General features: G+C 53.1%; 1 protein-coding gene across 2 annotated transcripts in view; it reads left to right on the top strand.

Moving 5' to 3' along the window:
• Positions 1–16268, top strand: part of ITGA9 (integrin subunit alpha 9) — a 326966-nt gene that overhangs the window by 239092 nt on the left and 71606 nt on the right. For both annotated transcript variants that reach the window (XM_039237208.1, XM_039237206.1), the window contains 2 exons: positions 10782–10868; positions 13740–13819. In XM_039237208.1, coding sequence (XP_039093139.1) covers positions 10782–10868; positions 13740–13819 — 167 coding nt within the window. The remainder of the gene's footprint in view (positions 1–10781; positions 10869–13739; positions 13820–16268) is intronic.

The following is a 16268-nucleotide window of genomic DNA, read 5'->3' as shown; positions in this document are numbered from 1 at the left end:
CATTTGAGGGTTGAGGGGGGCCAGAGGCGGTGTGGAGAAATGTGCCGTGGGGTGTCCTGGTGACCGCAGACGGCCTGTGCAGGGCTCCCCACACCAGCAGCAGGGGCCCTGCAGGCCGCATGGCGTCCCCAGGAGGGGCCATGTCTGGTGTCCAGTACTCAGCAGACGGAGTCCTACTCCCTCGTTTTGTTTTATTTATTTATTGAGAGAGAGAGAGAGAGAGAGAACAGTGGTGGAGGGGCAGAGAGAGGGAGATGGCCTCCCAAACAGGCTGCGTGATGTCACCCCACAGCCCAAACGCAGGGCTGGAACCCTGCAAGATCACGACCTGAGCCGAAATCTGGAGCTAAGACACTTAACCGCCAGAGCCCCCCACTGAGGCTGTCCTCCACGAGGGGCCTGCCTGGGGCCAGTGCTTCTGAGAATCGAGCTTGGCGCTCCTCCAGGCATGGCCTCCTGACAGATGCGTCCCCGACGCCCGGGGCCTGATGAGGAAAGCGTGCTCGCAGAGCGCTCCCCAGACCTGCGGAGTCAGCGGTTCTGCGGGCGTGTCCCAGCTGATGTGCACTAGACTCGGGAGCCTCTGTGCTCCAGGCACGGGGTTGTGCCCCTAGGCCCCTCTGCAGACGGGTCCCTGTGAGGGGTGTTGGCCCTGGGGTGACTAGTGCTTCTGCACAGCTGCCGGGTGACCTTGGACAGGTTCCTTCACCCTCCCTGGGCCTCCGGATGCCCACCTGCAGAATGGATGATCTAACACGTCGTGGGGTTGTCGAGAAGCATAAATCTGTCCATCCTAACAGAGTGCTGTGGTGCCTGCTGTGGGGTCAAAGATCAGTACACATGGATTCCGCCCCTTAGTTTTCAGGCAGCCCAGCCAGCTTGAGGGTCAGACTCTGGGAGTGGCTTTGAACAGCCCCAGGATCAGCCAGGAATGTAGGTGGCAGAGAAAGGGGGGGGGGGGGTGTAGCAGCCGCCACCCCCATGGTGGCAGCCGGCGTCGTGACTCACTACCTCCTTACAGCGAGGTTCTGCGGTCGGAATTCCCATCTGTGGTTTCACAGGGAGGGGCTTAAGGCACCACCAGATAAGTGGTAGGGCCAGGATTTGAACCTGCGTCAGTGTGAAAACCTCATTGTGCAGCCCCAAGTCGGGAAGCTCCCAGGGCCCCCGGTCCTGCCCCCTGGGAAGCTCTGGAAAGACGAGAGTGGCTTTAAGCTGCTGCTCAGGGCCCCTTCCCAGAGCCCGGTGCTGGCAGTGTGGGAGGCCTCCTTCCCAAAGCGGCCAGAGAGAAAACGCTGAGGGACATTAATTAAATGAGTTTAGGTTTAAGAGGCACTTAAGTGGATTGAAATCAATATATGAGTCCTGAAAGTCCACACAGCCATCTTAGCTTGCACCCTTAATGCGGGGTGCATGGAATTCTTTGTTTTAAAAGATCCCGATTTGCTTGAACTGGCGTTCCCAGTAAAGCAGCTCAGCGCTGCCTCGTGCATTAGAGAGAATGAGAATTTTCTAAGACCTGGGAGGCCATGTGCTGCCATCCTGCAGTGTGACCGCTGGGCCTTCCCCCCACCTGGAGTGTGGACAGAGGAGGGAACCTAAGGGTTTCTCCGATGGCCCTTGAGTTCCCTGGAATGAAGTCCTGAGATGCGGCATCCTGTGAAAGGGATATTATACTAGGAAGTGTTCCCAGGAGAAACCGGGACAGAAGTGGAGAGGAGGCCAAGCAAAGGGATCTGGAAGTTCTCCGGGGGAGCGAAAGAAGGTGGCCAGCTTTGGCACAGAGTTAAAAGTCACATCTCAGCGCGTCCCCATCAGGGTAAGGGCTCCCCTCAAAGAGGTGGGAATTCCCAGGCGTGTCCATCTCTCCACGTTCACAAAGAGTTGCTGACAGCTGGAAACCAGTGTGCACAGCTGTGTGTGTGTGTGTGTGTGTGTGCGTGCGTGTGTGTGCAGAGGTGGGGGGGCACTGCTGGCGTTGTGGACCCCTCCCCCTGCCCTGCTGTGAGCTGGGTGCCCTGTGGCCAGTGTAGCCCTCTGAAGCGGAACTAAAAACCAGTGTGGAAAGCAAGACAGATGAAACCGCGGTCCCAGGGAGAATAAAGGATGAGCCAAAGCTGCCTGGGGGGGAGACACCTAGAAACGGACAGATGGGGCCGCGGAAAGTGCTGATGCGCCGATCACTTTTGCTGCGTCCGGGCCTGGGAAGTAATAAATAAGGCCGTGCCCTCGTCGGTCCCCCGCCACCAAGCCAGCTCTGGACACCATCCTGAGTGTCCTGCGTTCCAGCAGGGTCAGAGCCCCTGGCCCGAGGCAGCATCTGAACCTGCAGCTCACCTCTTTTTTTTTTTTTTTTAAAGAACCAGGAAAAATCCTTCTTTTACAAACAACTCGAGCGAGATTAAATTTAAAACCTAGTCATTAACACAACCAAAAGCAACCCTTACTCTGTGTGTGGGTGAGTCATTTTAAATAACTGGCCAATTAACTGAAAACATGAAAACCAAGCGTAGAGGAAGCCAACCACAATCCTAGAAACCCAAGTCTGTGTCCCCACAGAAAGTGCCGAGGACAGAAAGGACACCTGACGCGGGCGCCTAGTTACGGTAGTGGGCCCTTCGGTCTGTAAACCGGACTTGCCCTTGTTCTTTTTATTTTTATTCATTTTAATTTAAGCGTATTTATTTATTTATTTTGAGAGAGAACAGGGAAGAGGCAGAGGAAGAGGGAGAGACTCCCAGGCAGGCTCCGTGCCATCAGCCTAGAGCCCAGCGCGGGGCTCGAGCCCTGAACTGTGAGATCACCACCTGAGCTGAAATCGAGAGTCCGGCGCTCGACCAACTGAGCCCCCAGGCGCCCGGACTCGCTCTTGTTCTCATCTTGGTATTGATCCTCAGTGTTCTTGGCCTCAGGCTGTTCCTTGGTTTGTGTGCAGCCTGAACACCTGTGCTCCCCTCCCGGACCCTCCGGGGGGCGTTCCATGCACTTGAGCCCTCAGCTGGCGTGTGCTGCTCGGTTAGACCAGCCACCAGGCCAGTTGCTCTGTGTCTGGTATTTAACAGGGAAGCTTGCTTAGTACCTCCGTGCCTGGCACACGAGCTCAGTCCACTGATACCTGCTGAGTAAAGTAGTGACAGAGTAAGTCCCGCAGGGACCTCTTCGCCTTTTCGTCTGCCAGATGCAGCTCGGAACAACAGGGCCCTCAGCTAGATCTTGTTTTATGAAGGGTATTTTTTTTGTTGTTTGTCATTGGTAATAGCTTTTGGCCTACGTGTTGTAGGTTTGTACAGGGAGCTCAATTTCCGCCCATCGGGGGCACCGCCCCCGGGCAGTCGTCCCACGGGAGCGGAGTGTACGGGGGTCTTTCCTCCCGCCGCTGGGTCCCTCTCCCTCCCGCAGGCTGGGAGCACCTCCTGGGAGGCAACAGGGACTGCTTATAAGAGCAGAGACATCGGGGCTGCTCCGCAGACAGTTATTAAATGAACGAGAGGATGTGAACAAGGAATGTGAGACGTAACAGAAAACATGCGTCTCTCATACATAAGAATTATTCTGCAGAAGCTGTTTCCCATTTGAGACAAAATGAGAAACACTCGTCGAATGAATGGATGGGCCCCTCGGGGGCAGCAGAGCGTGGGCACCCCCGTTGGCGCTGACCGCGGCCCCTGGAGTCCGCCTCTCCCTGTCACCGCCGGGCAGGCACGGGGGCCACCAGTCTGTGATGCTCCCACGTGAGGCCGTGCGGGGCCTGTTGACAGGTGTTGTGCCCGCACGAGTTAGAACCCAGGGAAAGCACTTTGCCCCCTTCAGTCTGGGTCTCAGTCTCTTAACCTCCAGAAAGGCAGTGATTATCCCACCCTTGGGGCCTCTGCTTCAAAAGCTGGCACAAAGTGCACGCTTCAGATGATCCAGAACCCGCACCTTCTAACCCTAAGAATAGAAAGCATCTAAGACAAGACGCTGCCTCCGTTTGAGAGGAGGACAAAGTCCCGGGATGAAAATCAAGCCTACGTCGTAAGCCTGCGTGGGTGTGGCTTCCTGGTCTTTCTTTGCGCTTTGGCTTTGCGGTTCGAAGGGGCTGGTTTCTTTTTATTTGTTTGTTTGTGTTCTCAAGTTCATATCCCTGTGGTTCTGAAGGGAGCAGCCCCAGCGCTGGGGGAGGTGTTTGTATTTGTCTGCTCTTTGGGAAAATAGAAAGATTAGTTCTACATGGGGTTGAGGTCATGCACCAAGGGGAGCATGTTACAGGAATAAGCTTATTCAACTCATTTCTAATTCATATTGGCTTTTAAAATATAGTGTTTTTACTCACTTTAAAGCTTTCAAAGCACTCTTTTCTAAGGGCCAAGGGCACTGTTGGGGAGAAGGCTTTCCTGGCTCCACTTTGATCAGATAACTGCTCCCTGTGACCCTAACCTTCCCGTGACCCTAACCGACCAATCCCGACACCCCCCTGCCTGTGATTGGGTCACAGTTGCTTAAAGCGCACTCACCAAGACCTAGGACTTTGCGTCAGAGGGGACTTTGCGTGAACAGTCTCGTGACTCGTCTGTCTCTGACAGTTGTCCTGATGAGGGTCCTGCTTGCTCCACTTTTTTGATCCCGGAAAGAACAAACCCCGCACAGTCTGGGCCTTGGCTGCCAAACGGGGTTTTGACAAAATTTGAGAAAGGCACTTGCTTTGTATTGCTTTCTCTACCCGCTTCCTCCAAAGCCCGTGTGGGTGGCTTATGGTCTCTGGTCCCCTGGACGCTCAGCTGCCAGCCCCCCTCTGGTGGGAGGTCTGTAGCCCCTGACCCAGCCTGGCCGAGCCGTCAGCCATATTTGGCATCTGTACCAGTTACCATATGCTCCAGGTCCCATAAAGGCTGCTTTTGGTTCGCTGGGTTGTGCCCCCCGCCTTTCAGGCTGGGCTTCCGTGGGTCCTTTGGGGGAAGGGGAAGGGGGCCTTGTCTGTTCCTCACCTGGTGTTCCCCACCCCAGGCCCCTTCGGATCCGTTCTTACTGGGCCAGCCAGGAACGCCTGGGCAAGCGATAGAGCTGCTTAGCACTCCAGCTCCCCCCTTGTAACATGGCATCAGAATGGAAGCTACCATGTAGAGGACCCACTTGGCGCTTAGTAAGCCGTTACTGAGCAAGGCCGTCTGTGTATTCCGTCCTCACGGTGATCGGCACTAGCAGGCCAGCAGAGTCCTATAAGGCAGGTGTTATGACTTCACTTGACAGGCGAGGAAGCAGAAGCCCAAGGAAGGGAAGGTTCACATGCCTGACGACACACAGCTGTTGCAGACCTGAGCCAGTAATGAAATTGGGGACACTGACGTGTGCACTCTCCATGCTGTAAGCCCCTGTGGTTTTCTTCTCGGGCAGGAATTGCATGGGCCCCATCCCAAAGGATTCCCTTCTGGGAATAGGGCTTTTTTTTCTGGTGAGCCTCAGGCTGACCTCATGGTCGAATGGGGTCAATAAAGTATTTCCTGGGAATAAGCTCTACGTTAACTCAGTCGGCCAACTTATTGGGAACCCCTGCTTGCCTCTGACTCCTCAGTTGATTAGGGAATTGGGGATAAAGTGCTTCCAAAATGTACCTGAATTCTGTATTAACTGAGTTAACACGGAGACCTCTCTCACCAGCTCACAGGCATCACACCTCAAATGCCTAGAAGGAATTGGGGGGTGGGGGTGCCTGGGCAGCTCAGTCAGTTAAGGGTCTGACTCTTCACCTTGGCTCAGGTCTTGATCTCAGGTTCATCAGCTCAAGCCTTGCCTTGGAGTCCCCACTGGGCATGAAGTCTACTTAAAAACAAAAAACAAAAAGGTGGAGGGGATCTTAGATGAACACCAAATTGCTAGACTGACAGCCAGCCATGGAGACATGAGTGTCATCTTCGGTTTGAGAAACACATGAGGAAGCTAGAAAATGAGAAGTCGGATCTCAGACTTTTGCAGGCACTTAACCCTTGCTGGGCCTTGCGGACATGCTGCTTGCCAAGAGCACCGTGGTGGTCAAAGAAAGCACAACCCAGAATGAAATCAGATCCGTGTGATTGGGAGGAAGGAGTTCAAAGGCCAAGGAGGCTCGCTGTCTTCATTGTCTGATTCTTCTTGCCAGCAGGTGCACGTTACAAACAGGACTGGGCCTCACCTCCACCGGCCAAGCCCCCCTGCCTGGCACCGCTGAGGGAGGAAGGGGACTTTGCCAAGGCAAGGGTCTGCCGTGCCAGGCCGACCAGCAAATGAACTTCTTGCAGTCCCTTCATCTGAATCCCCGACCGTCCACAGCTCATTCATTTAATAAATGCAAACTCAGGAGTGCCTGAGTGCCAGGCGCAGTGCCAGACATTGAGGGTACAGCGGCGAATGTGCATACACCAAGTATGCTTTTCCTCATGTGTTCTAGAAAGTGTTCATTGATGTTTTCCTGACCCTGAGAGTAATGCGTGTTGGTTTTAAAAAAAAAAAAATTAATTTAAATTGAATCACTTGATCTCCAGGGAGAAGCCCTGATGGCATTTTATGGTATTGGAAATCCTTGTGAGCCAAGGAAAAGTGGGGCTGGGGAAAAGGCCAGTTATGTGAATCTTCTTAGAATAAGATCCAAGATTTCATAGTAAAAAAAATTTTAAAGATTTGATTGGGACTTTACTTGAAAAATAAAACTAAGAGCTCCTGGGTGGCTCAGTTGGTTAAGTGTCTGACTTCGACCCAGGTCATGATCTCAGGGTTTGTGGTTGGAGCTCTGGGCTGACAGCTCGGAGCCTGGAGCCTGCTTCTGATTCTGTCTCTCTCTCTCTCTCTGCCTCTCCCCTGCTTGTGCTCTGTCTCTCTTTCTCTCAAAATTAAATAAAACATTTAAAAAAATTTTTAAAGGAAATGGAAACTAAAAATTATGGAAATAAGTTTATATTATCCTACATTTAACAGCTTTGTCGCATTGGAATTATAATGTCAAAGATATCTTAGACCCGGACAAAAGCTTATTTGCTTTATTAGCATCTTTAAAATAATTTGTTAATTTTGGAGACGAAGGAATTGAGTGCTAGGTGGGCAGCTTTTGGTGTGAACATTCCTATTATATCATAAGGTAATATTCTTTGTTTCAGATTTTGCGTTTTTCTTAGGACAGTCACAAAAGGGTCATTTTTACAATGGCATATTTTTTCCAAGGGCTTCTCTTGATCTCTTTTATTTAAATCCGTATCTTTGGAAGCATCTTAAAGTGTTGTCATCCAGGAATAATTATCAGTTAACTGATCTAACTTGGCCGGATCCAGATTTATCAGCGGCTTTCGGTGGTTTGAGCAGTTTTCCGACATCACTTTCACTGACTTCATGACAGCCCGCTTCTTTTGCATCACGGGCTTCATTTCCCTCTGCAGTGAGTTTGCACCATATTTGAATTGGGCCATCAGATGTCTACCGTGTCTGGCGATCAGGGACACAGGGAGACATTTGTTCACCGGTCTGTGAGCGCTGATCTTGCAACAATGACACAGTTGTGTTTTCTAACCTAGTCAGGGTAAGCAACGGCTGGGACATGGGAAAAAGCTAAGCGAAGGAGGTGCCTGGTGCGGAACCCTCCCACGTACCTCCTGGTGGGTGCCAGTGCCTGGCAGGAGCCGTAAGCAACCCCCAGGAGATCACGATTTTGAAACTTCACTGGGTGTCTCTGTGTCTACAGGATGCCCGCCACTACCAAGGGGGTGAACGGCTCCACAATGAGCCTGCGTTTTAGTTCTACGCTGGGCATCACGTGAAGCCAGAACACAGAGGGTGCTGAATCGCTGCCCTGATGGGCAGGGCTCGCAGCCAGGGAGGCTTTCTCTTGGTTAGTGTAGATGGAAACGAGACTGAGGAGCGTGTGTGTGTTCCCTTGCATTCCCTTTCCTCACCTGAGAGCAAGCCCTGTGCTTTCCAGTGCCGGGAGCCGCAGCTCTAGAGAGTATTGTGTGAGGTCAAGTTCACCAGAAGCAGAGCCCGAGATGGAGACTTCTGCACAAGCAGTTTATTAGGGAGTGAATGGAGTAGAACGGGGCAGAGGCCGGGACCAAACAGATGTACCGTCAGCCAGAGGCTGCTTTACCCTGATGAGTTGCACAGCAGAACTGGTCTCAGCCGGAGGCAGAGGGATAGTCTTGTGCAGGCGTGTCTGTCAGTCACGGGCCGCAGAGACCTTGTGGGGAGGGGCGTTGTAGCCCCCCCGCAAAGTGGCTCCGGTCCAGCTGGAGGCTAATTGCACCCGTGTGGTAAAGGGGTTCTGGCAAGCACCCACACCAGCCGTACAAGGAGTCACGGTGCTGGCGTGCCTCATGGCTGTGGTAGGAGAGCGGGGCAGGGAAAGGCAACCCCAGGAAGGCCAAGTGATGCATGACTCCCTTCCCGTAGCACCACCAAGGGCGCGTGAGTCACGGATCGCACACTGAGCGCTCCCAATCCTAGAGAGGTCTGTGGTTTCTGCTCTCTCTGCTTAGCCCCACCGAGATCCAAACAGAATTTTGTAATCTCTAGTAGACCGAGTGGGGTGGCAGAGAGACTTAGACTAATGCGATAAATGCTGGCTTAAAAGTTATGTTCTAGCATTTGGGGATTAACAAAAAGAAGTAAATCCAGCAACTCTTGAGTAATCAATCAAAAGCAATCTTAAACCAAAGCCAAGTAAACCAAGGGCTTCTCAAGTTCCAGAGAGAGTTTTTGAAGCCACAGCCCTTCCTTCACACCCACGCAAAAACTAAAAAGTCTTCAGGGCAATAAATCTGTATTTCAGGAACAGATAGACCTTTGACTTGAATTGAAAATCTCTCTCCTGGAGGCGCCTGGGTGGCTCAGTTGGTTAGCATCCAAGTCTTGTTTTCGGCTCAGGTCATGATCTCATGGTTTGTGGGATTGAGCGCCACATCGGGCTCTGTGCTGACATCACAGCCCGCCTGGGATTCTCTCTCCCTCTCCCTGCCCCTCCCACGCACACTCGCATGCTCTCCTGCCCACATGTGTGTGCTCTTTCTCTCACTCTCTCAAGTTGAAAGAAAGGAAGGAAGGGAGGGAGGGGGAAGAGAAGGGAAGGGAAGGGAAGGGAAGGGAAGGGAAGGGAAGGGAAGGGAAGGGAAGGAAATAAGTGAGGAAGGAAGAAAGGAAGGGAGAGGGAAGAGAAGTAGGAAGGAAAGAAAGGAAGGAAGGAAGGAAGGAAGGAAGGAAGGAAGGAAGGAAGGAAGGAAGGAAGGAAGGAAGAAAACCTCTTACCTGCTTTGAAAGGAATTTCCAGTGGGGTATTGAACTTCACAAAGGGAGTTTGGAACTAGGTTGGATAATCATGTAATCTATATATATGCCGGGACACTCTCGAGAGTAACTATACTCATGACAGATGTGCATGGGAACTGAGGCTCGACGTCACCTAGGCTTGGGCTCGCTGCCCCTGCTGCCCACAAGCTGATTAGCTAGGATTTCAAGGAGCTTCTCCTTGGGCCAGTGGGGACCCCACATCTGCAGAGAGGAATGTGAGGAAGGGGATGGTGACAAAGCCACCGCGGTGAATCATTAGGACCAATCTTGGGGACATGCAGGTCTTGAGACAGCATTTGAGAAATTATTCTCTGGTTTCCTTAGTGAAACTGCCAACACATACCCCTCTGTTCCAAGAGCAGCCCCTTGCTCTGACATCTAAATGTCTGTTTCTCTGCTGAGAGGTTTCTTCTTTCTAAGCTCTGAGCTCTTCAAGGACAGGGACCAACATCTTTCAGACCTGTGCCCTTCACACCGATCGTGGTAGGTGGTGTGCTGACCCAGCTACGCAACAGATGCTCAGGGATTTCCCTGAATCCCGGGCCACTTCCACACTATGTGCGTGAACTTAGCACCCATGAGTGTTTGGGGCCAAGATTCACAAAGTCAGCATTGGAAGCAGGACTGAGGAAGAGTGTTCCTGATGGGGGAACAACTTAAAGGTGCTCGTAGGGTGTTTGTAGAATAGTAATGTGTATGCTCGTTCCCTCGAGAAAATCAGAGTTGTGGAATGGAGAAGGAGACATGCTATAGAGGGCACCGAGAATGACGTTGGGGAAGGCACATGACCTCATTGAACTTTGGTGTCCTGGCTTCTAGACACATGGCAAATGTTAGTTCTGGGCCTTTTCCTTCTCCGAAGTCTGCAGCGTGCTGTCTCCTCTCGGAAGTCTTGCTTTGGCTTCAGTAATTTGGAGCCTGTGGGTTACGAAGAGCCTCCTGCCTTCCGCGTGTTGTAGACATGTGTCCAGAGGAGAGAAAGCAGCTCCCCATGACCCCTCTCCTGGCTTCCATGTGCCGCCATGTGTAGAGTCCAGTCCTGGTGGGCTACACAGGAAACTTCTCCTCGCTCCCGTGCCTGGGAGCACTTGCAGGGGCCGGCTCAGCCCTTACATGCCTCCTTGATGTGTGTTGTCCTTAGAGCTGGTCTTTCCAAAACTAGCAAGGCCTCGAAAGGCAGGATTAGAGTGTGGGCGTAAGAGAAGGTGTCCAGAAAGGCAACTCGGTTGTCTTTAATCCAAACCTTTGGAGGCAGCCAGCTCATGTGCAGCCCGGTCCAGTTCACCAGGAGAGCACCGGGGTTCAGAGCCGAAACATGAGTTAAGAGTGTCCTGTGCACTGCTTCCCCGGGAGCCCATGGGAAGGGCGGGCCGCCAGAGGAGGGCTGGGGACTGGGCCCAAGAAGGACCGTGTTTGCTGAAGTCTCCATCTGCCTCTCCAAGGCCACTTACACACATCTGTCCACAAAGCCAGCCCATCCATGGGTGCTTCTTCTCTTTCAGGAGGAAATGGGCATTTCCTGTGAACTGCTGGAATCGGACTTCCTCAAATGCAGCGTGGGGTTTCCTTTCATGAGGTCCAAGTCAAAGGTAAGAGGCAGATACGGGGCCCTTCCTTCGCAGGAGGCCCCCAGCCCTTCCCAGCGGTCACCTGCTCCCCCTCCCCCAGTCTTCCTCCACGGCCCTTGGAGCAATGGCCCCACCTGGCAACCTGCTCCAGGTGCATGCCGCGGGGGCCCTGGCACATGCTCTTCCTCTTGGATCCACATGATGTACCGCGAATGTGAGAGACTTACCATGGCCTTGGTACTTTAAGCACCATCCAGGTGGCCTTCCTGAAAATCTTTCTCTGGGACATTCCGTGTCGCTGTGACAGAGACAATGTAGGGGAAACGTGGTCTGGGCTAGTGACTGCCGTTCTGACTGTCACTCCCCTGGGCACTCAAAATTTTCTGAAGAGACCTCTTAAAATTCTTTTTTTTTAATATTTTTTTTATTTATTCCTAGGAGAGAGAGAGAGAGAGAGACAGAGTGAGCAGGGGAGGGTCAGAGAGAGAGTGAGATACAGACTCTGAAATAGGCTCCAGGCTCTGAGCTGGCAGTCAGCACAGAGCCTGATGCGGGGCTCGAACCCATTAACCGCGAGATCATGACCTTAGCGAAAGTCGGACGCTTAACCGACTAAGCCACCCAGGTGCCCCAAGACTTCTTAAAATTCTTAAAACATAAATAACAGTATTGCATTTTATTTTTTTAGGTAAAAGAAATTAGAGTCACTTTGGTATTTATAAGGACCCAGATTTTCTGAGCTCAAACAACAATGTGGTCATGGTCCAGTATACTCAAACATTCATGGAACATTCTGGCATATGCCAGCATGATAAGAATATGCAAAGATACGTCAAACATGTGATTTTTGGAACAAAAACTAGAATCTAATAGATCAAGTCTGCCTTTTGAAATGGAAGCTATTTTGCCAGCTGTGATTTGAAGGAAATTTCACATTTCTTCGCCAAACATTCCCCCCAACCCACCAAAAAAAAAGAAGATTTAATCCTCCATCCTGCCTATGTCACAGAATCAAACTGTTTTCATCTCCAAGGCGTGCCGGTCCCAGGGCCTGATAGCTGTCTTGCACACCATTTGCAAAACAAACGAGAAAAAGGATTTGCTTATTTCCTAGCAACTCACTCAAACCCTTCAGTCTCATTGCGTGTGCTGCTCCAACCTATAGTGGCTCTTACATCTGTGATCTCCAACCCTTCCTGCTCCGTTCCTTACTCTGTCCACGTTCATCCCAGGAGAAGGGACGAGGTGGCTGCCCTTGGAAAAAGGGTTACAAATAGTGGGCCAGACACTGGCCACGTCCCGTTAGACTACACGTGGGGGGAGGAGAAGAGGAAGACTCGAGCCCTGGACGTGATTGCCCTGTGGTCACACACGCAGCACCTCCACACACACATTTAATTGAAATATTTTCAGCTACTGAAAATGGACTTGGCTGAAAACCAGTAACCACTGCCATTTCAGCATGAAATCCAGCCTGTGTCCCAAATCACACCCAAGGTGTGCCTTGCTAGTTTTAGATTAAAGATTATTTTAAAAGGAAAATTGTATCGCTTTCATGTGCGGATCCAGGATCGCTTACCATAAAGAGAGGGTGGTTGTAAAAGTGAATGCAGTGAAAACAGAGCCACACTGAATTCGGAAGCATTAAATTTTGTCACAATTCATTAACTCTCAGAACAGTCGTGGGGCCAACAGAAGTGTGAGCGCTGGAAGCTGGATGTTTTCCCGGCTTGGTGATGCCGCCGCCTTCCTCCCTCAGATGGAGGCTCAAACCTGGGGATGGGGCGTCCGGGGTGAGTCCCGGGGAAAGCGGGGACAGGAACTGCCTCTCACTTTCCGGCGTGACCCACCCGGCTGCTCACTTTCCGGCCATGGGTTTCCAGCCCTCGTGACCAGCCTGCCGAGTCTCCGGCCTGCCGTTGTCCGCGGCCCCGGCTCTCACCTCACCCGGGTCGTTAGTGCGATGAGTTCGTCTCCCGCCAGTTCTGACTGTGCTGGGATAGGGCCCTTGGCTTTCCCGTCCGTTGTGCCCTCCAGCTCCGCCTCCCGCCCGTCTCCATGCCCCACGCTCCCTGGGAACCGGCAGCCCCTCCTGCCGCAGGAGCTCCTGCCCGAAGAGGGCCGAGCAGCGCGCCCCGTGTTTGGTGGTCCTGTGTCCGTTACCCCCAGGCAGCTTCCAGCGCGGTCGAGTCCAGTGCCCAGCATTAGTCATCAAGGAACCCAAATACTTCGCTGTTAAATAATCATAGGCTCTCAGAGCTTGCTGGAATTTAAGAATCATTTCATCCAGGGGCGCCTGGGGGGCTCAGTCGGTTAAACGTCCGACTTCAGCTCAGGTCATGATCTCGCAGTTTAGGAGTTCGAGCCCCGCATCGGGCTCTGGGATGACAGCTCAGAGCCTGGAGCCTGATCCGGATTCTGTCTGTCTGTCTGTCTCTCTCTCCTTCTCTCCCTGTCCCCTTCCTCCCTTCCTCCCTCCCCCACCACTCTCTCTCCAAATAAACTTAAAAAAATAAATAAAGTAGTCTTTAAACAAAAAGAGTGAGGCAGTGAAAGTACAAAGTAAAGGACTCAGGTGGATGATACGCAGATGTCGCAAACTTCAGGAAGATGGTGTGTGAGTGACATTTAGAAAGGCGCCTGGTTTAAGGGACAAGCACATCACTGCCAGGGAACCTGAGTTGCTGGAAAGGACAGCGTGCCTCTCACCAGACCACACTCGGGGCTTGGTTTTGTTGCTAAAGCGCATCTCTGGCCTGGCATCAGAAAGACGCACGTACAAGATAAAGCTTGTCGTGCACACGGGCTTCCCGAGGTCCTAAACTGCAGAGGACCTTAGCGCTCAAGTTCAGAACGCTTGCTAATCCCAGATGTCACCCTCTCTTCCCCTAGTACGAATTCAGCGTGATCTTTGACACCAGCCACCTGTCTGGGGAAGAGGAAGTTCTTAGCTTCACCGTTACTGCTCAGAGGTAAGGGGGTTTCATTTTTCTCTTCCAAGATGAAAGATTCATGGGACCAGGAAAGGACCTGCCCTGGCCATGCTTTGATGATGCTTAGGACGCTGAGGAGGAAGGCCCAGTTCAGTGATGAGCCCCAGGCCGCGGGTGGGACCAGACTGCTCAGGGATGGCGCTTGTCGGGTCCTGCTTACGCGGCTGCCCGGCCACACTGAGCTCCAAGTGTCTGGGGGCCACCCAGCCGGAGGGACAGCCAGGGACACACCGGGAGAGGTGAGGATTCTGGTCCGAACTCGCGTGGCTGATTAGCTCACAGACTGCCTCCGCGGGTTGTCAGACAGAGTCAGCTGCTCCTGGTGAGCCCACCAGTGCTGCAGGGGGAGAGCGCTGAGGGCCTGGCCGCGCCTGCGTCAGCGGCCCGAGACCTGCTCCTCCGGAGAGGGCTTGTCCGGGAAAGCTTGTGGGCACAGGGCGGCTCCTCCGCTCAGCAGTGCTCCCGGCCCTCCCCTCCAGCGTGCCCTGAGCCCCGAGAGGGCCTTGGGGGAGCGCCATTTGGGTGGCGCTTGGCCGTCAGCTGGGAGGGAAGGAGAGGTGTTTGGTGGGTGAGTTGGAAAAAACAAGCGTTGGTTGAGCTGTAGGGTGGATACCTTTGTGATTTGAATTTTCTTATTTTGGAAATGATTGTTTAAACCTAGTGGAAGTGTTGCAAAGTGTAACTCAAGCAGCTCCCACATACCTCTGCCCAGCATCCCCTGGCGTCCACGCTTGGCTCCTTTGCGTTGTCATTCTCTGCATACTTTTCTCCTTAACCACGTGTGAGTAGGTTGCAGAAGTCATGCCTCTTTCCCATAAGGACCTCGGTGCTCACGTCCTAAGAAGGAAGCCGTTCTCTTAAATAACCACAGGTAGTTAGCAAATTCAGGAAACTTAACCACTGATGCAATACTCTCAGCTACAGTCCGTGTGCCAGTCATCCCAGTGACCCTTCACCCCCTTTCCACCGGTCCACCGTCCCACCAGGCATCATGTCTTATCTGTAGTTGCTGTAACCTCCAAACAAACGTTCACGCCTCGAATCCTACGTCTGTCCTGGAGGTGGTCCTGAGATCTGAACCGCACGCCCTGAAGGCCAAGGTCAGGCCAGGACCGCTGAACAAGATGAGAAAACAAAACGAGGAGCCTGCACGACTCATAGAGGCCAGGAAAACGAAGGCCAGACACCGAGGGAGCAGCGAGGGCTGAGCTCATTCAGGGGAAGATGCTCGGTGGGGCCACAGGGTATTAGCACAGGGGTCCGACCCGAAGATCCGCACAGTCTGGGGTGCAGAGTGAGGCAACGGGCTCAGCTCTGTGAAACTAAACCCTGTCCCCCCCACCGGCATGATCACCTTTGACTGTGTTCAACCCAAGCCTTCCTATGAGGAGGATGCCCTCAGGAGCTGAGAAGGAGCCCCTCAGCCACGTCCCAAATTCGAGAGAATGACATTTCCCGGACTCTTCAGATGAGCCGCACTGGGGCCAGCTCAGGGGTAAGGTGCTGCATGGGAGCGCAGAGGCGCCGGCCCCCAGATTCAGCAGGGAGTCGTGCTGTGGACCAGCTGCCTCCCCCACCCACGTCGTCAGGTGGCTGCCCTGGGGACAAGGCCCAGCTGGGGCTGAGAGGTTCCTGGATGAGTCGGGGGGAGGCTGCCATCCCGAGCCAGCTCAGAAGGCTCCCGTCTAGAGATGGAGGCAGACACGCAGCTTCCTCCGGGGGGGGGGGGGAACTAGCGGGGCGCACACCTCACTCCCTCCGTCTGCAAACGTGTGGGCACTGCCCACAAGCCAGGCGCCGTGTGAGATACGGGCACGGCCCCTCCTCTCGGGGAGCGAGTATGCTGGTAGCAGGGGACAGATACTGAGCTGATGACTGGGTCACGTCTTGTAGGGCAGGGAGAGCCCCAGCCCCAGCGAGTGGGCTTAAAGAGGGCACAGGGCAAGATGCTTTAGGGATGCCAGCGACTGCTCTGTCTTGCGGGTGAACCCCACAGTGGGTCCCTGCCCTACGAGGGCCCTAGGGACAAATCTAGGAATGGCTGATCCCCTGTGAGGCGGTACTGGAGCCACTGGATTCCAACACTAAACCAAAGCATCTTGAGGCCACTTCCTACCTCAAGGAGCACCTCCTCCTGTGACCCCCAAACTCGTGAGCATCGAAACTGTTAGACTTTTAATTCAACCAATAAGCTCTGGCTGTGCGACTCATAGCCAGTTTTACCGCGGGCCACCTATTAATTCACCTAATTGGAGGGGCTACTTTAGCCCTAACAACCATTAGCACCTCTGGAGCCCTTGTTTAAGGGTTTAATTATCTTGTCTTACTAACAGTTCTTGGATTTGCTGTGGCCCTAGGAGGGTCCAGGACAGTCCTATGCAGTCTCTGGTCTCAATCGCTTCAAGCCTCACAGCGGACTCACAAACCT

The sequence above is a fragment of the Hyaena hyaena genome, unplaced genomic scaffold, assembly GCF_003009895.1.
Source record: "Hyaena hyaena isolate Hyena2069 unplaced genomic scaffold, ASM300989v1 scaffold_121, whole genome shotgun sequence".
NCBI lineage: Eukaryota > Metazoa > Chordata > Mammalia > Carnivora > Hyaenidae > Hyaena > Hyaena hyaena.
Note: the sequence above shows the minus strand (reverse complement) of the source record. Positions and strands in the feature narration are given on the sequence as shown.